At 40.3% G+C, this 25,575-nt stretch overlaps 2 protein-coding genes across 2 annotated transcripts in view; both read right to left on the minus strand.

Annotated features, from left to right (window-relative positions):
- Positions 1 to 737: 737 nt before the first annotated feature.
- Positions 738 to 2,222, minus strand: LOC142345604 (transmembrane emp24 domain-containing protein 2-like). The gene is made up of 2 exons (XM_075397739.1): positions 2,084 to 2,222; positions 738 to 1,062 (listed from the first exon to the last, which is right to left on the minus strand). Exons 1-2 carry the CDS (start codon positions 2,166 to 2,168, stop codon positions 938 to 940), a joined length of 210 nt encoding a protein of 69 aa, XP_075253854.1. The 5' UTR covers positions 2,169 to 2,222; the 3' UTR covers positions 738 to 937.
- Positions 2,223 to 3,951: 1,729 nt separating this feature from the next.
- LOC142345603 (transmembrane emp24 domain-containing protein 2-like) overlaps positions 3,952 to 25,575 on the minus strand; it is a 106,045-nt gene continuing 84,421 nt past the window's right edge. Inside the window, exons 2-5 of the mRNA XM_075397738.1 lie at positions 11,115 to 11,296; positions 10,836 to 11,034; positions 5,226 to 5,342; positions 3,952 to 4,204 (exon numbers count right to left, since the gene is read on the minus strand). Of these exons, the coding sequence (XP_075253853.1) occupies positions 4,080 to 4,204; positions 5,226 to 5,342; positions 10,836 to 11,034; positions 11,115 to 11,288 (615 nt within the window). The 5' untranslated portion in view covers positions 11,289 to 11,296 and the 3' untranslated portion in view covers positions 3,952 to 4,079. The remainder of the gene's footprint in view (positions 4,205 to 5,225; positions 5,343 to 10,835; positions 11,035 to 11,114; positions 11,297 to 25,575) is intronic.

Consider the following 25,575-nt stretch of genomic DNA (forward strand, 5'->3'; position numbering starts at 1 on the left):
ATACTGAAAAAGCACATAATAAGTATATGAAAACTTAAGGATAAACTGAACAAATTTACAAAGAGTAAAACTCATGACCAAAGCCCCATTATATTTATAACTGATTAGGTAATTTTCATAATAGTAATTTGAAACCTGCAGTATGATTGGCACACATCTGCAGGCTATAGGCGCAGGTAAATATCTCAATCAGTAATCAACAGCCAAAAATCAACTGCAACCGTACGTTGATTTCTAAGAGTACAACTTGATTTCACGAAAACTTCACCAAAACTTGATTTCAAGGAATTATTAAACTCACGGAATTATAATTCTCTTATTCTATGACATGAAATTGCGTCTTTAGAAACAGTTCCCTTAGCTCACTTAATCGACGCTAATCAATCAATCTACATTTGTCTACATTATAAATAAGCCAAAGTCGAAATTCTTCATTCAGCGTCCGATTTCTGTCCAATTCGTGACTTTATGACGTAAACTATTTTCTGTTTTCGTTTAGGGGTATCATTAACGGTGTACATAAAATTGGCTGCCGGTTTCACTTATTTTTTTTACATTATACATTTACATTTAAAGTTCATAGTCAAATTCACAGTGAATGACAATTCAGGGATCAATTCTGTAGGCCTTGGCCCGTGCTTTTCACCCCCCCCCCCCCCTCCCCCCACGTTGTTTTCAAATCAAAAGTTGAATAACACTTTACAATGTGTACTGACTAATAGCACGTATAGAAGGTGGCGCTAAAAATGTATTCCCTCAGAATTTTTAGGTGAAGGTTAAAATGTTTTGGCGAAGGGTGGCCAAATTGATCCCATTTAGTTAAGTTCAGTCCAGTCTAGTTTTTGGGTTCCATTCCCCCATCGATTCATTTATTCATCAGTGTGGCATGATATCCATTTGTCGTCGTTTCCCTAATTCCTTTCAACTTTCTCCCTTTTCAGACAACTCGTCGCACCTCAAAGAACCTCTTGAGGTAATAAATTTGTCCGATCGTCATCGTCACCAGAACAGCGGCCTCGAAAAAAGCCCAGAGCACCACTCGTGAATTTGTGTTCTCGTTTACTAAAATTGGCAAAATCGAACGATCGGTTCATGATGTCCGTTGATTCCACACCATACACCCCCCCCCCGGTTTAGCTTTAGCGGAAGTAAATAATACAGTCAATATCACTAAAAAAATCAATTCTGCAGCACTTTTACGGTTTTCAAGTTTTACAGTTTTGACAACTGCTTTTATGGAAGTTTCAAAATTGTAACTTTTTAAAAACACAATAGGAAGTTGTAGTTTTAGATTGAAACATGGTAAACCGCGTAGATGTTTCATTTTCATAATCGATAGTCCTCGTTGAGCTCGTAATTAGCTCTGGCGCAGGCCTGCAGTAGAACAGAACAGCCCATCGTTATAATGAATCTTACTCATCACTGAAATTTACTAAGGAGTGAGTGCATTTATATGCAGCGGCTACTACGGAATGAGTGTATTTTTTGCAGCGGCGATGAAACTAAAATAACGTCGTACAAGTTTGTCTCACGACTGCTGAGAGTTTGACTTCAAAACCTAACTGGGAGCCTAGCTAATGCTTACCTGGGAGTCGGGAAAACAGAGTGAAAAGAGGATACTATAATGCTATAATTAATTGGTGGGTTAATTGATGATGGCGGGGGGGGGGGGGGTGGTGGTTGAGTGTAGGGGGTTAGGGGCAGAAAGCGGTGGAAAGGTGGAGAGATTAGGAGGGTCAAAAAATGAGCCAAAAAACTGCCCTTTACACCATGGTTTTACGTCTTCTCCGCAGCTTCGGTGAAATTTACATGATTAGAAATCTAAGAGAGCTGATCAGGGACTTAATGCCCTCTAGGCTTTCACGTTTATTGCGTTTTTAAGGACGAAAAGTCAAGTGCTCAGACAAAAAGTTGATAGTACCAGAAGTCGCATTAAACGAAAGACTAGCAGGGCTACTATAATTGCTGCAAACTTCGTTTGCAAGCAATTAATCAATTGTAATTTACATTTTGATGCTTTTGGGTGAGAATTACGTTCATATCAATTATTTCAAAACTGAGATACTTTCCAAGTTTTACTTACTTTGTCTGTGAACGCGTTCTCTGACTTCCATGTACTCCTGCTCGTGTTTCACATTAGTCAGACCCCTCGCCAACTTCTCGACCATATCCTTCAGCTTGTTATGGGACGTCTCTTCATCTTAAATAGAAATATATAAGCGTTATCAAGTACATTTGGAAGCGTAAACCGCATCACCTTAATAAATCTCATGGACCTGGAGACCATACTGGACATGCCTCAGCTTATAAATCAATGAGAACTTTTTTCATCTTTTTTGTATAAATGGGGGTGTGATCCACCTACTGGACGGAACATTGAGCCCTCATTATGAAACATCACAGCATCGTATGTAAATTTACCGCAAAACTAATTATTCATAGCATCGCAACAGAAGCAAGGCACTATAATTCTTTTTTTAAACGGTAAATTAAGAAATGCCCCTCCCCAACACTGGGTGAATATTGGCTGGTCCGGAGCCCTCCCAGCACTACATCTTTATAAAGTATTGCTTAAATCTATCAATAAAATGATTATATATAAACATCCGCTGAGGAAGTAAAACAAAAGACAGAAAGCATTAGAAAATAAACAACTAATGACGAAAGCAGTTGAGTCACACTAACAGCCTCCCTTCTTCAACCACAGCTCCCATCGAAGCATCAAAAATTTCGCGCCGCCTTAGCGTCCATGAACCGCGAATGAAGAGGGTGAAACTAATATGCGCCCACTAAGCTGGGGGGGGGGCACAAACAGAAAAGATCCTGCAATCACTTTATTTCAGCAACGAAGTTTACATCAGAGTAAAAGAACTTGAGATCACTCAAAAAAGACAAGCGTGAAAAAGTCACTTGAGAAGTCAAAGAATGCCCTCGAACAGAAGCGCAAAATTTCGAGCAAAAAATTATACACAAAAAGACCATCATTTCTACAATAATTGATTGAAATTTTGGGGGACTATAATGGGGAACCCCACCCCTTAGACACTTATCTACATTTGATCTGAATCTCAATTTTCAGATTTGAACTACTAAAAAGCTAAAACCATGCAGTCACTTAATTTCAAAAGAATTAACCATAATTTATATTGATACTGAAAAAGCACATAATAAGTATATGAAAACTTAAGGATAAACTGAACAAATTTACAAAGAGTAAAACTCATGACCAAAGCCCCATTATATTTATAACTGATTAGGTAATTTTCATAATAGTAATTTGAAACCTGCAGTATGATTGGCACACATCTGCAGGCTATAGGCGCAGGTAAATATCTCAATCAGTAATCAACAGCCAAAAATCAACTGCAACCGTACGTTGATTTCTAAGAGTACAACTTGATTTCACGAAAACTTCACCAAAACTTGATTTCAAGGAATTATTAAACTCACGGAATTATAATTCTCTTATTCTATGACATGAAATTGCGTCTTTAGAAACAGTTCCCTTAGCTCACTTAATCGACGCTAATCAATCAATCTACATTTGTCTACATTATAAATAAGCCAAAGTCGAAATTCTTCATTCAGCGTCCGATTTCTGTCCAATTCGTGACTTTATGACGTAAACTATTTTCTGTTTTCGTTTAGGGGTATCATTAACGGTGTACATAAAATTGGCTGCCGGTTTCACTTATTTTTTTTACATTATACATTTACATTTAAAGTTCATAGTCAAATTCACAGTGAATGACAATTCAGGGATCAATTCTGTAGGCCTTGGCCCGTGCTTTTCACCCCCCCTCCCCCCACGTTGTTTTCAAATCAAAAGTTGAATAACACTTTACAATGTGTACTGACTAATAGCACGTATAGAAGGTGGCGCTAAAAATGTATTCCCTCAGAATTTTTAGGTGAAGGTTAAAATGTTTTGGCGAAGGGTGGCCAAATTGATCCCATTTAGTTAAGTTCAGTCCAGTCTAGTTTCTGGGTTCCATTCCCCCATCGATTCATTTATTCATCAGTGTGGCATGATATCCATTTGTCGTCGTTTCCCTAATTCCTTTCAACTTTCTCCCTTTTCAGACAACTCGTCGCACCTCAAAGAACCTCTTGAGGTAATAAATTTGTCCGATCGTCATCGTCACCAGAACAGCGGCCTCGAAAAAAGCCCAGAGCACCACTCGTGAATTTGTGTTCTCGTTTACTAAAATTGGCAAAATCGAACGATCGGTTCATGATGTCCGTTGATTCCACACCATACACCCCCCCCCCGGTTTAGCTTTAGCGGAAGTAAATAATACAGTCAATATCACTAAAAAAATCAATTCTGCAGCACTTTTACGGTTTTCAAGTTTTACAGTTTTGACAACTGCTTTTATGGAAGTTTCAAAATTGTAACTTTTTAAAAACACAATAGGAAGTTGTAGTTTTAGATTGAAACATGGTAAACCGCGTAGATGTTTCATTTTCATAATCGATAGTCCTCGTTGAGCTCGTAATTAGCTCTGGCGCAGGCCTGCAGTAGAACAGAACAGCCCATCGTTATAATGAATCTTACTCATCACTGAAATTTACTAAGGAGTGAGTGCATTTATATGCAGCGGCTACTACGGAATGAGTGTATTTTTTGCAGCGGCGATGAAACTAAAATAACGTCGTACAAGTTTGTCTCACGACTGCTGAGAGTTTGACTTCAAAACCTAACTGGGAGCCTAGCTAATGCTTACCTGGGAGTCGGGAAAACAGAGTGAAAAGAGGATTCTATAATGCTATAATTAATTGGTGGGTTAATTGATGATGGCGGGGGGGGGGGGGGTGGTGGTTGAGTGTAGGGGGTTAGGGGCAGAAAGCGGTGGAAAGGTGGAGAGATTAGGAGGGTCAAAAAATGAGCCAAAAAACTGCCCTTTACACCATGGTTTTACGTCTTCTCCGCAGCTTCGGTGAAATTTACATGATTAGAAATCTAAGAGAGCTGATCAGGGACTTAATGCCCTCTAGGCTTTCACGTTTATTGCGTTTTTAAGGACGAAAAGTCAAGTGCTCAGACAAAAAGTTGATAGTACCAGAAGTCGCATTAAACGAAAGACTAGCAGGGCTACTATAATTGCTGCAAACTTCGTTTGCAAGCAATTAATCAATTGTAATTTACATTTTGATGCTTTTGGGTGAGAATTATGTTCATATCAATTATTTCAAAACTGAGATACTTTCCAAGTTTTACTTACTTTGTCTGTGAACGCGTTCTCTGACTTCCATGTACTCCTGCTCGTGTTTCACATTAGTCAGACCCCTCGCCAACTTCTCGACCATATCCTTCAGCTTGTTATGGGACGTCTCTTCATCTTAAATAGAAATATATAAGCGTTATCAAGTACATTTGGAAGCGTAAACCGCATCACCTTAATAAATCTCATGGACCTGGAGACCATACTGGACATGCCTCAGCTTATAAATCAATGAGAACTTTTTTCATCTTTTTTGTATAAATGGGGGTGTGATCCACCTACTGGACGGAACATTGAGCCCTCATTATGAAACATCACAGCATCGTATGTAAATTTACCGCAAAACTAATTATTCATAGCATCGCAACAGAAGCAAGGCACTATAATTCTTTTTTTAAACGGTAAATTAAGAAATGCCCCTCCCCAACACTGGGTGAATATTGGCTGGTCCGGAGCCCTCCCAGCACTACATCTTTATAAAGTATTGCTTAAATCTATCAATAAAATGATTATATATAAACATCCGCTGAGGAAGTAAAACAAAAGACAGAAAGCATTAGAAAATAAACAACTAATGACGAAAGCAGTTGAGTCACACTAACAGCCTCCCTTCTTCAACCACAGCTCCCATCGAAGCATCAAAAATTTCGCGCCGCCTAAGCGTCCATGAACCGCGAATGAAGAGGATGAAACTCCTCAGGAGAGCAAAGCTGATTTTTGTCCTTAGATATGATATGATATCAGCGTAGCTGACTTCTTTTCGAGCAGAAAGCTTTGATGCCAGCTGTTTCAGCGCTTTTGAAGCTGATGGACCAGCTCCACCAGTGCATGCAAAGACAAGCGGACAAAATGTTGCTTTCTCAACCTCAGTTATTCTTTGTTCATACTTGTTCGATTTTGATAGTTTCATGATATTGTACGCTTCGCTACTGCTTTCAGGGCAACTTTTTGCACGCGGGTTGAGAATTTTAACATCAAAATAGGTTTTGTTGAACCTCGGCTCCCAAAGTCCTTGATATCTAATCTTGCATCATCATCAGTTGTCGTTGATTTAAGAGCAAAGGTTTCCCCTTGCAACGGCTGAAAATGAGGTTCGATCTCTACATCATGACAGACATCACTTAACAAGTTCGAAATTGAATCGCGGAGTTCACTATGTCTCATGTGCATGTATCCTCGTTTCTGACAGTAGAGGGCATGAGCAACAGTGAAGTTTTCGTTGCATGCGCACAGTGATGGCATCGTCACTGGTTCCCAGCCACAGCGAAGGGCACTGCCATCACGAAACTCGCTTTTTGTTAGGTCGAAGTGATATCGCTTCAATGGCATAGCGTTTAACCAGCCTGATGCTCCCTTTTCACTAGCTAAGTCAAGTGAGTAAATCTCGTTCTTATTCAATTCGCTCTTCATTTTTTGTCTTTTTATGATTTGATAACAAGCTTTCTCCTTTTTGATTTCTTGCATGATCTGTTGTTGCTTTAGTTCGGCTTCGGGCAAAGATAGGGATAAGGGACTTGACAGTTGAACTGATCGTTCATATTCCCTAAAGCAGTCTTCGGGTATAAGGAAGTTCACTCACTTATCGTTCACGAGAAGATGTTCCTGTATTTTCATTGTACGCGGGATTCTAATAGATTAGTTAACAGCTCATCGTTGATTGATATCTCACATTCTTTTAAAAGATCTTCGATGTTGGGTGTTGTACGTGCATAGAGAGTCAATTTATGCTGAACCGATGAAGTGAACGATTTATAAACATTTTGAGGTGAAAAATTGGTATGAGCGTCCAGCTTTTTTCACAGCCATTTCTGCTGTTTCAGTGATCTTTCCACAATTTTTTTTCTACATTATCACAACCTATTACACTACCAAGTACTCTACAACCGCCAACTATTTCTACTTCGTCGGTGAAAAAAAAAATTGCAGTGCTTTTTCAAAAAGATGTTCTTTAGTAATAATGTGGCATTTGGTAAGATGATCCTATCGGTCGTAAACCAGGGCATTTATCAAAAGCTATCAACCGGCATGAATTATATGGAAGGAGGAAAGTCAAATGAGACGTAGCTATGCGTATTGCTAGTTTAGCAATTGTTTTGCATAGATCAGTTGAAGACGACTTGAAGGAAGTCAGACGCCTTTGCCATTCGTTGGCATCAAGACCACAAGGGCCATGACTCCAATGGGTCTTCATGGCAGACTTTGTAACCATTTAGGCATTGAGTTTTTCAAATATGGATTGATGGTATGGCAAAATTTTTGGATGTTCATTGCTCACTAGATAATTCAAAATTGCTTTGCTTGATTCCGGATGTTTCTCGCGTAAGACATAATAATAATAATAATAATAATAAAACAGAATTTAGGAAAAAGTCCAAGGGTTTTACATTAACCCCAGTTTGTTTCTTTCAGTTTATTAGATAACAAAATTCAGTTTTTTCACGTTCATGCAGTTGTTGCACCCACACATAATTCGCCAAGAGCACGTGTTGTTTTCATCGTAACGCAGTCTGAAGTGGACAAAATACAGATCGAGAAGTTTGGCTTTGTGGTTTTCATGAAATAGGATATCGTATTGGAAGAACTCATTAAAGGTGTTCGCAAGGTGGCAGGCTCTGTACCAATAATCGGATTCTCATTTCCTGAGTTTTGGTTGTCGACATATGAAGTTACAAGTCGTTTGGTATCGAGTTGTACCTGGCTCGGTTATTGATACATGAAGTTTCCAGTTTAGATCAACTTTCCCCGTTAAAATTTTCGCAAATAACAAAACGTCATGTAACTCATGGTATAAGGATAAGGGAAGTAAATTGAGTTTTAAGAGTTGTTCTTTGTAAGGAATTTTGGCTCCAGTGATCCAATTTGCTGCTTTTTTCTGTACACTTTCAATTTGACTGAGTTCAACTTTGCCTGGTTTCCACACACTTGAGCCGTAACTGATAATTGGAACAACATAACTAACATACGAGTTTTTTCTGTTTGCGTAATTTGCCAAAGAAAAGTTTCTCTTGATAGAGTAAAGAGCGTTTAAAGCCTTTTGCGTACGAGATTGAGAATGAGTTGCCCATGTAAGAGTGTCGGCTACAACTACTTCTAGGTCTTTCATTACTGAAGTGCTTCCAAAACTGAAATTTGGCAAGCGGACTGTGCCGACGCCCTTCAACCACAAGCATTTACTTTTTGATAAATTTATTTCCATGAGATTACTTTGGCACCATTTCCAGATCCTCCGAATGTCGATATTTATTGCCACTGGGTTGGTTCCAACTATCTTGAAATCATCAGCGTAACCAAAGGAGTCTGACATGGAGCAGTTGGGAAGGTCATTGACAAAAACCAAGAAAAGCAAGGGACCAAGAACTGATCCTTGTGGCACTCCGCTGATAACGCTCAGTACAGTCGAGATAGTTCCGTTGATTCGAACCGTTTGCTTCCTGTTTGTGAGGTAGCTAATCAACAACTTCAGACATGCTCCTCCGATTCCCAATGAAGAGTTTTTCTATCAGTCGTTCGTGGTTCACCTTGTCGAATGCCTTTTTGAAATCAATATAAAAAGCCATGAGGAAATCGCAGCTGGGCGAATCAATGTTGATGAAAAGGTGGTGTAAGAATTCAATTAGATTCGTTTCCGTTGACCTTTTTGAACGAAATCCATGCTGTGATTCTGATAAGAATGGCGAGACAAGGGGATATAACTTGTTAAAAATTAATTTCTCAAGCAGTTTCGAGACAGTCGACAGTAGGCTTATCGGTCTATAGTTTGTAACTTCCTGCTTGTTGCCATCTTTGAACATCGGTACAATTTCACTCGTTTTCCATTCATTTGGAAAGTGACATTTGTTTGCAATAAGGTTGAAGAGCATATGAAGAGATTTACACAGTGATTCTGACAAGTTTTTGAGGACTTCGTTTCCTATGCTGTCTGGCCCTTTTGCTTTGTGTACATCAAGATTTGACATCGCTTCTTTTATTTCGGCTTGGCTGAAGTGAATAATGTCTATTAGCGGTGTCGGATGTGCAACACGCTTTTCAGCGGTGTAAGTTTGTTCAGTGAACACCGATTGGAAATATTGATTGAACAATTCCGCCTTCTCTGCGTCAGTTCGAGCTATTTTGTCATCGAGGAAAACCTCTTGTGGAATATGGTTGGCTTTGGTCAGCGTTTTGAGGTATTTTTGGAGCTCCGAGAACCTGCCTTTTTGGAAAAGCTGTGTTTCATAGCTATGTTGATCTTTTTGAAGGGAAGTCATTAGATTCGTTTGTACTTTTTCTATTTTTCCTTCGTTTTCGTTCGTAGGACGGGTTTCTTGTTTCTTTTGCAACGTTTTCAGCTTTTTGATAAGATTGGAAGACACAGGTGTTACCCATGGTGCTAGCTCGCGACGATGCTTCGTTTTCCGTGGAACAAGGTCCTTCAGAACTTCATAGAGCCACTCGTACCACTTTTCGACCATTTGATCGGGATTGCTGAAACAGTATGGACTGAATGGGTGATCTTTTATGAACTCGTTAATTTCCTTCCAGTTAGCTTTCTTGAAAGCAAATAGCGAAAAATCTAGTTCCCTTTTTGGTAACGGCGTGTGTTTATGGTTGGGTGGAGCTTGGAGGCTGATTTTGACGGAGTATGGTTGATGGTCTGAGGTATGAAGAGTTCTCATTTGGTTATCTACCGCCACGTTCAGAGCTGCTTGTGGTTTATTGCACAGAATGATATCCAGAGATCGACCATTTTCACTTTTGATTAACTGCTGGTAGTTGCGCTCGGTTAAATCATCTAGTACAAGTTGTTGATCAGGAGTGGCAGACGTCATTGAAAGCCAGTTTGTATGGTCAAAATTTATGTCATCGACTATGTAGACACAGGCAGCGTTGGACTCAAGCTTTTTGTTCCTCAAGAATTTGATCAAGTTCGAAAACTGGACTGACTCCCATTTATATGTACTATCTTTGGGTGAGCTATAGATGCAGCATATGATAACAGGTTTCTGGATGGACAGCCGCACTATGACGCAGTCATTAAAATCACTTTCGATGGCACAATTCGGAATACAATTTGAGATTGCTATCAAGACCCCACCATGCCTTGACTTGCGGTTGCTGCTTGGGCGGTCCTTTCGGTGCCAAGAACTGTTTTCATGTCAACGGTTGACAAGAACTGTTTTCATGTCAACTTTGTCAGTTAAAGAAAGGACACCACCTTTCGCTTCTTCTGTAAGACTTTGAATGGCATTGGAAATTTTTCCTGTTGACATGTGTTTATCAAATTCTTTGTATTCATCAAAAGATCGTTTTGCTTTAGTTCTGCTCATTCTTTTAGAGCTGCGTCATATAAAATAATTTGTTATGAAAGGGTCATATAAGGTAATTTGATGAGTGTTAAGATGAGAGGGTAAGTTTTTCACTTGAACAAAGTTGATGATGTTCTAGTCGATTAAACATAAAATTTTATCTCAATTTATATATTTAAGATATGCTAAAGGTTTCGGCAGAGAATTTTTTTATCAGATGCGGAACTGATTATTTGCAAAAACTCAACATCGAAGACCTCCCCAAAGATGAAAAAATTAAGGAGAAATGACTATCGCTTTTAAATGCCAGGAAGTTTGAACATACCTTCAGGCTTTCCTGTCTCCTCTTTGTCGGCACTAGCATTGAAAACATCCATACTGAACATCACAACTTTCGGGGTCATGGTCGACATTTTATTTCCAAAACAGTATTTGTACACCCCAGCAACATCAGCAGAGAAAGTATTCCTGCCATTCGACTCTCTGGCTCCTTGATAGATGAGTTTACCATCTGGAGCCATAATCTAAACACAATCGAAATCATAAAGAACATTTAGGATATATTTGAAATGAACCGTATAACGAAATCGAAGTGCACACAAACCGTAACGTCTATGTCCAGAAATCCCCCTTGAGCAACTTCAAAAATCAGTGCCATCTTTGCCTTCTTCTCAACTCTTTCATGGAAACACTCTTCTGAATGCGCATCGATGGTCACAAAATACGCATGGAGAAAATCAAGGCAGCTAAGCAATGATAAAAACAACAAAAGCTTCATCCTTTTTTTCTGAAACGAAAATCAAGATACGGATCTATTTTGTTCCCGTGATTTTTATACCCCCAGATACAAAATTTGTGTAGCTATAAAATAATAATAATAATAATCGAGGCTTTAGGAAAATCTAACCGGGTTAATCTCCCGGTGAGATAAGTTGGGTCTTTCCCATTATAGCCCCCTCCCCTCCCCAATTATGGTAAAATTACCATGTTTGGGGGCTATGGTTATCTGAACACTAAGCTGGGGGGGCTATAATGGGAAAGACCCATGAGTTTTTCAGTCAGTTAACAAAGTTCGTTATCAACGTTTAGTTTCTTCCTCTCTACAATTTGTGCATCCATAGAAGTCTCCAAGTGCACATATCGTTTTCCCTATATTTCATTTCGAAGTACCTCATGTATAGCCAGAGTAATTTCTGCTTATTCTGTTCATCCCGTAGTATGTCACGTCAACAGACATCATTGCAGGTGTTAATCAAATAACATGCCCGGAACCAAAAATCAGAATTGCATTTCTTCAGGCGAAAATTCGTAGATGTAAAGTTACGTGTCACTGTACTTCTAGTGGAGCCCAATTCTGAGACACTGACAACTTTTGCCAGTCCAGGTCAACTTCTCCAGTCAACATTAACAAACAAGAGGACAACTTATTAAATAGTGTCTTTTCAAAATTTGAATGAATGGCCTTGTGTACTGGAGACTTCCAATGGGAAGGTTTTAGAGACAAGCCTTGTATGTAACGAATGAGGTATCATATACTCAAACCTGCACCCACAAGCCACCTACTTATAGCCCATTCGCAAGCTCGGGAATTTGGGAACTTCAATATCCTCTCTTTCCCTGGTGGACAAATCCAACATTACAAATTTATTCCAGCAAGAGATAACTACACACTTATTGTTCTTTCTGGGTGGAAACAATTTGTATAACGGAACTAACGATTCGGAAGCTGACATAGCAATTGCGAACGATCTTGTTGAGTTAGCAAACAAATTTACAACTGCTGCGAAGTATTTGTCATCGGAATACCCCCGCGTGGTGAAAATGTTGCCAGAGCTCAATCCTTAAACGATTTATTCAAACAAAAGACGGACGTCAGCTGGAAATTTCGTAGCTCCAATCACTATCTCAAAAAGCAAAAATTGTCGAAAAATCAGAGACGAAGTGCATTTGAACGAAAACGGAATCAACAATCTAAAAAAATTTGCTCAAAGATAACATCCTTTACAAATTGTACGACCCAGAGTTACGACGAAAAGGTAACGGCCGAAAAGTTCCACAGTTGAGTACCAAAGTTCCGGATTTTGCTATTGTGGTTCCTTCAGTGGATAGTCAAATCGCTTGTTTTCCCTTTTCTTTCTCTGCTCGCAGTGACTTTCAGGTTACATAGACACAAAGAAAGAAACCTTTCGTGTTTTTTTTTGCTCGCAGTGACCTTTTCGCAGTGAGCTTTTCGTAGTGACCTTTTCGCAGCGATACTTTGCTCGCAGTGACATTCAGCTTACACAGAGACAAAGATTAAATTTTGGAGGCATTTTTTGAAAGCAAAATAATTTCATTATTGACAAAATCCAATGAAAATACGCCAGTCCCCAAAAGTAGTAACAGCAAAACAACATCCTAATCAAATATGAGATTAACATACTCCACATTTGTAATGAATGCGCCGGGAAAAAAGGCAACTCGTTTTTAAAAATGGAATCAACTGATAATACAGCTCTGAATGACCAACTGAAAGAACTCCACGAAGAAATCTCGAACTTTGCGTACAGTATAGAGCAAACTAACATATCTCTGGATAACATGCAAAAGGAGATCAAAAGTCTCAAAAAACCAAATGAATCTTTCGCAAGTGTTGGTGGAGCAACCAACGCCGGGAAAGTAGTGTACAAACCGCAGACTTTCAATTAAAAAATTATCGAAATAGAATTAGGGGAATTAATGAGTCAAAATCCAAGGAGGTTGCTGACAGAATGCAAGACGACCTGTGCCATGTAGAGCAAATATTAGAGCACCTAAACGTGGACGACAGAAAAATCACCAAACTTGCGAGGCTTGGAAAGTACAAATCTGGAAACAAAAAAAGAAAGAGTAATCCTTGTTCATACAGCAAGCGAACTTAGTAGAGATCTCATCCTGAAATCAGTCAGCCGCTTGAAAAACTATAAGTACAGATCAATTTATATCAGTCATGAATTGTCATCCGAGGACGCAAAAAAGAAAACAAAACCTTCATTAAAAGGCGAGAACTGATCACTAGCGGAATAGATTCAAATTTGCTACTAATTTGGCATCTTGAGTTCGAGAAGAAAGAAGGCGACCATTGGGTTATCATTCCAAACGTCAATGAAGAAAGTCAAACGAGTAACAAACATTGTATGCATAACAGAAACATGATTAACTGCTGAGGTCACCAACGAAGCATCATTTATACCCTCTTATTTTATATATCAAAAAGATAGGAAAATCACTGACTTCAAAAGTAAACACGAGGGAGTTCTATTTGCGTTAAAATCATCCCTTAAACACGAAAATGTGGATATTCCTTTAGTTCATGAGGACTTTATTGTTGTTAAGATCAACCTTTCAATGTCTTCTCTTATAATTTGTTGCATATACAATGCGCCCGAGCAAAGCAACTACTAGTGGGCAGTAAATGATTTCTTAAACCTTCCCGAAAGACTAAAAAAACTCCTTTGTGGACACCAATTACTTAGTTGTGCTTATAGGTGACGTCAATTTTACAGAAACGTCTTGGATGAATATGTCTACAACAAAAGACTACGATGAATTAATTTTTGATCAATTTATAGAAAATAATCTCTCAAATGTATATCCTAGTCAACTAGATGTGTTTTTATGCTAAAATCCAGAAATAATCTCAATTATACCTATGACCGTTTGCTGTTCAAGAATTTTAATATTCATAACCAGCCTTGCTCCGACCATTTTCCAATTCGCACTGAAATAAACCTCTTACTTGATGCACCATTAATTCAAGCGAGTAACAAGTTTGCCTATTATAATGCTGGCTGAAAAGAGTTTAATTACAACCTTACAATTGATCCATTCACTCCTTTTTGGCTACACTAATATCGATTTTCTTCGGGAACAGTTCTATACATGGCTACGCAACAAAATCAGAGAAAATATACAGCTAGTCACTAAACATCGGGCAAGTTTACAACCATGGAACTCAAATTTAACATCCCATATGATAAATAAGTTAAACACTAAAAAATGAGGTGAAAAATCTAATCTCAGCTTCAAACTGAGGATTAAAAAATTAGAAGTAGAGGTTTGTAAAGCGGTTGATAATGATCTCTCAGTTTATGAAGCCAAAATTTTTGAAAGCCGACAATTCAGCAAAATACAAAAATATATTTCATCAATTTGCAAAAATCCACAAGTACCTCCTATGATGTTTTGGATGGGTATGGAGCTAACCACAGATAAACAAAAGCTGAGAGCTTCAACTTCTTCTTTGCGAGCGTCTTTAATCAAAAAACAGAAGTACCAACAACCTGCACAAAACAAAATCTTAGTTTCATCAAAGTTGATTCCACAAAATTCGAAAACCTGCTCAAAGATCTTAATATCCACAAGTCTATTGGCTTGAACGGAATTTGAAAGTTACTGCTGAGAAACTGTAGTAGTTCAATCACAAAGTCAGTCACATTCTTGTACCAAACAATAATGAATAATAGAACCTATCCTACATATTGGAAAGTATGCCAAATAAATCCCATTTTGAAAGACGGTAATAAATCAGATGTCACTTGCTACCGACACATAAGTCTGTTAAACTGCATGTCCAAGGTACTCGCGAAAATTATAAATTATATATGATGAAATATACGAACTAGTCAGACACAAACTCTGTGAAAATCAATTTGGCTTCAGGAAAAAATGATCGGCAATTTTGTGGTTACTATTATTTTTCAACACATCGTACCAAAAGTTTGATAATGAAGCGATCAAAGACCTATGCGTCTTAAATCTTGACTTTGCAAAACCTTTTGACACTGTACCACACAATATTCTGATACAGAAGCTTTATAACATTGTCCTTAGTGGGAAGTTAATTCAATTGATATCGTCGTATCTAACGAATCGCAAACAAAATGTGAAAATCAACAATGAGGTATCTGATTTGATAAAAGTCACCAGTGGTGTCCTACAGGGCTCTATATTAGGACCTCTTTTCTTCATTATTTTCATCACCGACTTACCTGAACACCTAACTGAAGTAATTTGCAATCGCTTTGCTGATGATATGAAACCTATCAGTGAGAAGCAATACAATACTGAAACGCAGTTTCTAGTTTGTCATCTTGGTGCAAAGAAAATCAAATGAGACTAAACTATAACAAAACTCATTTCCTGAACATCGAGGGAAATATAACGGCGTCTATTAACAATCATAAGCTAGAACAAGTAAAAAAATCAGCGAGACGTTGGGCTCCAAGTTTCAGAAATCCTAAATTGGAATGAAAACTGCTCCTTTAGAAAACGAAAAGGTTTATGTGCCTTTTTCAAACTTAAAAGAAATATTTCTCAAAAGTGTGAACAACAATCTCAACTTAACGCTTATTTAGGTTACGTTGTACCGATAGTTACTTATTGCTCACAGGCATCGTTTCCGAATAAGTCGCAAATGAAAGATATTGAAAGGTTACAAAAAATTGCTACAAAATGGATTTTGAGCAAAAAGCAGAGCTATAAACAGCGATTTGTTATCATGAATTTGTTGCCTATCAGTTTTTTATTGAAATGCACGACTTATTACACCTTATTGCTTTAAAACAAGGTAAATACGACGTTGGACTATCGAACTCAGACAGCATTCAGGAAAATACCACTCGTCAACATAGCCGAGGACAACTACAAATAAACAAAAAAATGGTTAGTAAAAAGCGACGAAAATATTTTCCACCGGACAAAAGTTCTCTACAATTTAGTGCACGAAGTCTATTCAAATTATGGTAGAAGCTTAAATAAAAACACAGTGTCATAAATTTTTTTGCGTTATTTCTGAAATCAGTACCCAGAGGAAAACAAATGCACTTTGCGCATTGTATGCAAATGTGGAAACTGCAACATTAATCAGAAACTTATGAATCTGGACAATTGAATGGGAGCAATACCCTGAAAAACGAACTTCGAAGTCTAATCTACTACTAATACTACTACTACTACTACTACTACTACTACTACTACTACTACTACTACTACTACTACTACTACTACTACTACTACTACTACTACTACTGTTTGAACACTTAAATTCCATAAAGAAATAAAGGAGCAATGACAATAAGTACAAGGAAGTTAATAAAATGCGTATAAGTTTGAGCTTATTTGGGTTTATTTAATCCAGGAAATGCTGTTATTTAATCTTATTTAATCTATGTAGATTTGTTTGAACTTCGGAATCAGAGACGCCCAATAGGGCAACATCATCGGCGAAGTCAAGATCAGCAACACAGCGTCCAATGTCGATTCCTCCTTGAACTGAATTAGCCAACACATAGTTTATCACAAGGCCAAAGAGAATAGGCGACCATACATCACCCTGGCGAACACCAGTTTTTACGTCGAACATCTGGCCCTTCTCGCCCTCTGTCTTGACGCAGCACTTGAAGCCTTCGTAACTGTTGCGGATGACATTCACAACTTTTTGTGGGAGCCCGTAATGTTTCATTATCTTGTACATCATCTCGCGGTCCACCGAATCGAATGCAGCGCGGAAGTCAATGAAACAAAAACTGACGTCCAATTGGAAGGCCATGCATTTCTCTAGTATTTGCCTCAACAAAAACAATTGGTCAGTGCAGCCCCTGCTTTTTCGGAATCCGCATTGTTCTTCTCTGAGCACTTGATCAAGTGCATCTTTGCATCTATTCAGGATGATTGACGCAAAAACTTTTCCAGGTACCGAGAGCAGTGAGATTCCGCGATAGTTCCCACACTCAGATCTTTTTCCTTTGCTTCTGTATAGCGGGACAACTTCTGCTAACTTCCAGTCTTGTGGAAGATTTTCTTCAGTCCAGCACTTGTTGACAATGTCCCAAAGCCATTCAGCGATTCCAATATGCGACTTTAGCATTTCGGCAGAAATATCGTCTGGTCCACTTGCTTTACCGTTTTGCAATTTACGCACGGCATTTCAAATCTATATCAAGACTCTCGGATGCTTCCACTATGCTCAATACAGAATTGCCGCTTGTCGTGGGTGGATTTGATAGATGCTTAAAGTGCTCGGTCCAACGTTCCAACCTCTCTTCTTTTGTTTTCAGAGGCTCGCCTGTGGTTGAAACTAGTTTACTTATATGAGGACTCCACTTCCGGCATAACTGTTTTGACTCTTCAAACACTTCTTTCAGGTCACCTTTGTCTGAGTGATCTTGTATTGTTTCACCTTTGTCTTTCAGCCACTGTCTTTTGTCAGATCTTAACGCTTTTCGTACTTCTTTGCAGCAGTTAGAGAACACTAGCAGCGCCTCCGCGCTACTATGCTTCCTCAACTGTAACTCGGCCCGTTTCCTAATCAAAGCCAGCGTTTAATCCAGGGTTTGTGCACACGCTTTTCGGGGATGAGTAGTTTTGTTGCCGCTGCATTAAGAGCCGTTCGAAAATTTGCCCAAGATTGTTCTACGCCTTCAACAATATCGCTCTCATCAAGATAGCGTTTCACTTCTGCGCAAAAAGCTTCACGCGTGACTTCATAACGCAACTTGGTAGAGCAGACTTTCGGTTGACTGCGTGGCTTATGTGCCACTACTTTGAATCGCTCTTCGGCAATGACCATTTCGTGATCGGTGAGAGTGATCTTTCCCCTCATTGTCCTAACGTTGTGCAAACAACTCCTGTGCCTCGAACCGAATAAGATATGATCTAACATCTTCTTTCGCATCTGTTGGTCAGGTGGGTTAAATGTATACCGGTGCACTAATCGGTGTCGAAACCATGTTCCACCAATCAACAGGTCATGAGAGACACAAAAAGACAACAATTTTTCTGAGTTATCATTCTCCTCGCCCATTCCAAAGGGGCCTCGGCAAGGCATGTTGACATCTGATTGTTGACCAGGTTCCGTATTGAAGTCTCCGACGAGGCAGACTCTCTCCCTTTGTTTGAAACTGGATACCAAGCTGCTCAACTGATTCCAAAAATTGTCTTTCGCTATGTCGTCAGCTTCATTTGTGGGCGCATAACACACAATCACAACAAGGTTAGCTCGTCTCTGAGCTGCAAATTTCACATAAGCCATTCGCTCACTAACAGCAACTTGCTCAATTAAGCTACCGGCAATTCTTTTCGTCACTGCAATACCAACTCCTCCTTGTCTCGCTTTTGCAGTCGATAGCCAGGAGTCAGTGAGGAAGAGCTTGTGGTCGCCAAGATCTATTTCCTGCTCCGGTTTGCATTGGGTTTTAAGGCTTATATACAACTAGTCGCGCCACCAACTAGAGGACCCTTGCCTCGTTAGCTCGGTGGTACTATGCATCTGCCCTACGGGCAGCTGCTGACCACTTACCCCAGGGGACACCACGGGGAGGGGAGGTTGGATTTTGCCCCCCACTACTACTACTACTACTACTACTACTACTACTACTACTACTACTACTACTACTACTACTACTACTACTACTACTACTACTACTACTACTACTACTGTTTGAACACTTAAATTCCATAAAGAAATAAAGGAACAATGACAATAAGTACAAATATGTTAATAAATTGCATATAAGTTTGAGATTATCTGGGTTTATTTATTCCAGGAAATGCTGTTCGACAAAACTGTTGAAGCGGGATTTAGACTCTCTTTTCGCTTTCTGTCGTAAGGTGATATAGCTCATGTTGTTCCTTGAGCAATCTTCTTCAAGTTGATCAATCCACGTCTTGCGTTGACCCCCTGGAGCTTGTTTAGCATATAGATATTTTTCTGTCGGCTCCCAGGTGAAGGCTCGGAGCGCTAGACGATCGTCATTCATCCTCAGGATATGGCCAAACCATTTCAACCGTTTAATCATGATCATTGCAGAAAGTGTCGACATACGTGATCTAGCCAGTACTTCTTCATTTGTCACCCTCTCCAGATATGAAAAACATAGTATCCTTCGCAGACAACTGGTGTGAAAGCTCTACTACTACTACTACTACTACTAGCTAACTACTACTACTACTACTACTACTACTACTACTACTACTACTACTACTACTACTACTACTAATACTACTACTACTACTACTACTACTACTACTACTACTACTACTACTACTACTACTACTACTACTACTACTACTACTACTACTACTACTACTACTACTACTACTACTACTACTACTACTACTACTACTACTACTACTACTACTACTACTACTACTACTACTACTACTACTACTACTTTTACTACTACTACTGTTTCAACACTTTAATTCCAAATATGAAATAAAGGCACGGTTGGCAACAAATACAAACAAAACAAGAAGAGTTATTTGTTTGGTTATTCTGTGAAGTGCTGTACGACGAAATTGTTGAAGGCATTCTTTGACCCGGTTGCTGCTTTCTCCTGCAATCTTGCGAACGATACTTTGTTTCGTACACAGTCTCCTTCGATTTAACTCATCCACGTTTTCCGTTGCCCCCCAGGAGCGCGTCTAGCATGGACGTATTGATCGGGCGGGTCACAATCGAAGGCACTGCGGGCTAATCTTCCTGGTTCCATTCTCTCGATGTGTCCGTACCATTTTATCCGTTTGAGCATGATCATCGTGGATAGTTGGGGCATTCGTGATCTTGACATAATTTCTTCGTTCGTTGCTTTCTCCAGATATGACACACGTAGAATTCTCCGAAGACAACCACAGTGGAAACTCTCAAGTTTTCTCTCCATTAATTTCGAAAGAGTCCAAGTCTCTGAGCTGTACAGCACGGCTGATAAAACGAGTGCTTTGTACAAATTGCACTTGAGGTGCACGCTGAGCTGCTTGCTCTTCAAGAGATTTTGGAAGTTAGCAAACCGTTGTCTACCTTCTGCAAGTTTGCAATTGACTTCCTGCAGGTCTCCATGCTTGAGGCTGACATATGATCCGAGATACTTGAACGCTTCTATGTTTTCAAACTCGTTTCCGAGAACATCTTGTACTTTGCAGGAAAACACGCGTGTGGCAACTGCTTTAGGTTTGCCACAGTATCTCGATTGGTGAACTTTTCGGCCATTGACTGTTTTGAACTTTCTTTCACACTTGTCACAGGTAAGGCTCGCCTATAGTTGCTCGAACTTTGACTTGTCGACGACATTCTTTGACAAACCGGCTTTGCAGAAACTTGTTTGGTGCACTTTGCGTCCGGTAACTGTACTGAATTGCCGCTGACAATTCTGACATCTTAAAGACTCTTGGTCAGCCACCACTAACCGACTCTCATTTTCTAGCGACTCTGAATCTGCTACCGCAGATTGTTGTTGTGAAGCTACCAACGCTGGCTTAGCCACCGCTAAGCTTTTCAATTTTAGCTTCCGGCCATCTTGTGTTTCGAACCAGCCCGCTTTCTTTTTCGTTCCCAGCAGCACCTCCGTGCTGATGGTTACTCGTGACTGGCTAGATGTCTCTGCCAGGAGTCCTAGTTTGCCTTTATGTGTTCCAGTGAGTCTGTTGGATATTAGGCACTGCAACAACATTTGGGCTGTCGCATTTTACGCCCATATTCTTTGTTTTGGCCACATTAATCTTCAGACCAGCGGCTTCCGCAAGGGCCTCGATTCGATGTAGTTTTTCTTGCACCTCACTGTCTGAGACCCCCACGAGAGCAACATCATCAGCAAAATCTAAGTCAGCCACCAATCTCCCAATGTCTAATCCTCCATGCACCGAGTTAGCCAAAATGTAGTTGATGACAAGGCCGAATAGGATTGGGGACCACACATCACCCTGCCTAACGCCCGTTCTGACATCAAGTAAGCGTCCTTTCTCACCTTCGGCTTTGACTCGACATTTGAATCCATCATAGCTGTTTCTTATGATGTTTATCACTTTTTGCGGAAGACCATAGTGTTTCATTATCTGGTACATCTGCTCACGATCGACAGAATCGAATGCCGCTCGAAAGTCTATGAAACAAAAGCTAATATCCAATTGAAACGCCATTGATTTCTCTATTATTTGACGCAGGGCAAAGAGTTGATCGGCGCATCCTCTGCTTTTTCTGAAGCCGCACTGCTCTTCCCTTAAGACGCGATCCACTGAATCTTTGCATCGATTGAGAATAACGGAAGCGAACACTTTGCCTGGTACTGACAATAGAGAGATCCCTCGGTGGTTCGAACACTCTGACCTCTTTCCTTTACTCTTGTATAATGGGACAATTTCTGCTACCTTCCACTCATCGGGCAGAACTTCCGTCGACCAACACTTATCTATGATGTCCCAGAGCCACTCGAAAATACCCTTGTGTGCTTTCAACATCTCACAGGAAATGTTATCGGGTCCACTTGCCTTGCCATTCTTCAACCTGCGGACAGCTTCAAGCACTTCTTCAAATCGAATTGGGCTCAGGTCAATCGACAAGCTTTCAGCTGCTTCTTCGGGATCCAATCTCGTACTGCAACTGGATGTTGAGGGATTCAGGAGTTGACTAAAATGTTCCGTCCAGCGTTCAAGTCGTTCCTCTTTCGTCCGTTAGTTGACGCCAGTGCTTGAAACTAATTTGGTCAACTGGGGACTCCAGTTTCGGCAAATCTGCTGTGATGCCCCAAAAACCTCCTTCAAGTTGCCTCTGTCCGCAAAGCTCTGCACTTCTTGGCCTTTGCGTTCAAGCCATGCCCGTTTGTCTGCACGTAGAGCTTTTCTGACTTCCTTACAGCAGTTTGTGAACTCTAACAACGCCACCGCGCTGCTGTGTTTCTTCAACTGTAGATCAGCTCGTTTCCGGATAAGTTCCAGAGAATCTGGAGAAATCCAAGGTTTGTTCACTCGCTTGTCCGGAAGGAGGCATTTCACTGCTGCTTGGTTCAGGGCTTTTCGAAAATTGTCCCAAGACTGCTCTGTACTCTCGAAATCGCCGCTCTTATCAAGATGTAACTTGACCTCCTGCGTGAATAAGGAGGTCCTGCGTGAATAAGGAGGTCAAGTTTGCGGACTACTACTACTACTACTACTACTACTACTACTACTACTACTAATACTACTACTACTACTACTACTACTACTACTACTACTACTACTACTACTACTACTACTACTACTACTAATACTACTACTACTACTACTACTACTACTACTACTACTACTACTACTACTACTACTACTACTTCTACTACTACCACTACTACTACTACTACTACTACTACTACTACTACTACTACTACTACTACTACTACTACTACTACTGTTTGAACACTTAAATTCCATAAAGAAATAAAGGAGCAATGACAATAAGTACAAACAAGTTAATAAAATGCGTATAAGTTTGAGTTTATTTGGGTTTATTTAATCCAGGAAATGCTGTTCGACAAAACTGTTGAAGCGGGATTTAGACTCTCTTTTCGCTTTCTGTCGTAAGGTGATGTAGCTCATGTTGTTCCTTGAACAATCTTCTTCAAGTTGATCCATCCAAGTCTTGCGTTGACCCCTGGAGCTCGTTTAGCATATCGATATTTTTCTGTCGGCTCCCAGGTGAAAGCTCGGAGCGCTAGACGATCGTCATTCATCCTCAGGATATGGCCAAACCATTTCAACCGTTTAATCATGATCATTGCAGAAAGTGTCAACATACGTGATCTAGCCAGTACTTCTTCATTTGTCACCCTCTCCAGATATGAAAAACATAGTATCCTTCGCAGACAACTGGTGTGAAAGCTCTCAAGTTTCCGTTGCGTTGATTTATTCATGGTCCACGTTTCAGAGCTATATAAGACCACTGATAACACGAGAGCTCTGTATAATTTGCATTTGAGGGGAATACTAAGTTGTTTGCTCTTCCAAAGCTTCTGAAAGCTCGCAAATCGCTGTCTCCCTTCCGCCAGCATGGCACTGATTTCCTTTAGGTCACCATGTTGCAAGCTCACAAAAGAACCGAGATATTTGAAAGCTTCTACATTTTCGAACTCCACTCCATCTCAATTGTGGACATTGCAGGAGAAAATGCGAGATCTTCCAGCCTTTTCTCTGCCGCAGTATCGTGACTCGTGAATTCGTAGGCCTTTCACAGTTGCGAATTTCCTAGTGCACTTCTGACAAGTGAGGCTTTTGTCTAGCCCAACAAACTTTGACGCTCTGTCTTCGACCCTCTTCGAATTCTTAGACTTGCAGAATCTGGCTTCATGCACTTTGCAGCCTCTTGCAGTGTCGAAGCGACGTTTACAACCTGAACATACACAACTATCATCAGAGACCGCAGATGATCTGTTTTTCGCCGTAGACACTAGATCAGCAACCACTGACCTCTCGTCGCTGCTAACTGTCACAAGCTCAGCCTCCGCTGAACTTTTCAGTCTCAGTTTCTCACCAGCTAGTGTCTCGAACCAGCCCGCTTTCTTCTTCTTGCCCACCAGCACCTCTCTGCCAATGAGTAGTCGGGATTGGTTTTCGGCCTCAATGAGAGTCCCAAAACGGCCTTTGCGGTTTCCTGTAAGATTTTCCACGTTCCTTTGAGCAATGGGTACACTGGCTCCGGGTTTTTCGCATTTAACACCCATATTCTTTGTCTTCCCAACATTGATCATTAGGCCAACAGCCTCGGCTAAAGATTCAATTCTATGTAGATTTGCTTGAACTTCGGAATCAGAGACGCCCAATAGGGCAACATCATCGGCGAAGTCAAGATCAGCAACACAGCGTCCAATGTCGATTCCTCCTTGAACTGAATTAGCCAACACATAGTTTATCACAAGGCCAAAGAGAATAGGCGACCATACATCACCCTGGCGAACACCAGTTTTTACGTCGAACATCTGGCCCTTCTCGCCCTCTCTCTTGACGCAGCACTTGAAGCCTTCGTAACTGTTGCGGATGACATTCACAACTTTTTGTGGGAGCCCGTAATGTTTCATTATCTTGTACATCATCTCGCGGTCCACCGAATCGAATGCAGCGCGAAAGTCAATGAAACAAAAACTGACGTCCAATTGGAAGGCCATGCATTTCTCTAGTATTTGCCTCAACGCAAACAATTGGTCAGTGCAGCCCCTGCTTTTTCGGAATCCGCATTGTTCTTCTTTGAGCACTTGATCAAGTGCATCTTTACATCTATTCAGGATGATTGACGCAAAAACTTTTCCAGGTACCGAGAGCAGTGAGATTCCGCGATAGTTCCCACACTCAGATCTTTTTCCTTTGCTTTTGTATAGCGGGACAACTTCTGCTAACTTCCAGTCTTGTGGAAGATTTTCTTCAGTCCAGCACTTGTTGACAATGTCCCAAAGCCATTCAGCGATTCCACGACTTTAGCATTTCGGCAGAAACATCGTCTGGTCCACTTGCTTTACCGTTTTTCAATTTACGCACGGCATTTAGAACTTCATCAAATTGAATTGGACCTAGGTCTATTTCAAGACTCTCGGATGCTTCCACAATGCTCAATACAGAATTGCCGCTTGTTGTGGTTGGATTTAACAGATGCTTAAAGTGCTCGGTCCAACGTTCCAAACTTTCTTCTTTTGTTTTTAGAGGCTCGCCTGTGGTTGAAACTAGTTTACTTATATGAAGACTCCACTTCCGGCATAACTGTTCTGACTCCCCAAACACTTCTTTAAGCTCACCTTTGTCTGAATGATCCTGTATTGTTTCACCTTTGTCTTTCAGCCACTGTCTTTTGTCAGATCTTAACGCTTTTCGTACTTCTTTTCAGCAGTTAGAGAACACTAGCAGCGCCTCCGCGCTACTATGCTTCCTCAAATGTAACGCGGCCCGTTTCCTAATCAAAGCTAGTGTTTCAACTGTAATCCAGGGTTTGTGCACACGCTTTTCGGGGATGAGTAGTTTTGTTGCCGCTGCATTAAGAGACGTTCGAAAATTTGCCCAAGATTGTTCTACGCCTTCAACAATATCGCTCTCATCAAGATAGCGTTTCACTTCTGCGCAGAAAGCTTCACGCGTGACTTCATCGCGCAACTTGGCAGAGCAGACTTTCGGTTGACTGCGTGGCTTATGTGCCACTACTTTGAATCGCACTTCGGCAGTGACCGTTTCGTGATCGGTGAGAGTGGTCTTTCCCCTCCTTGTTCTAACGTTGTGCAAACAACTCCTGTGCCTCGAACCGAATAAGATATGATCTAACATCT

The sequence above is a fragment of the Convolutriloba macropyga genome, chromosome 9, assembly GCF_964194025.1.
Source record: "Convolutriloba macropyga chromosome 9, txConMacr16.3, whole genome shotgun sequence".
Taxonomy (NCBI): domain Eukaryota; kingdom Metazoa; phylum Xenacoelomorpha; order Acoela; family Convolutidae; genus Convolutriloba; species Convolutriloba macropyga.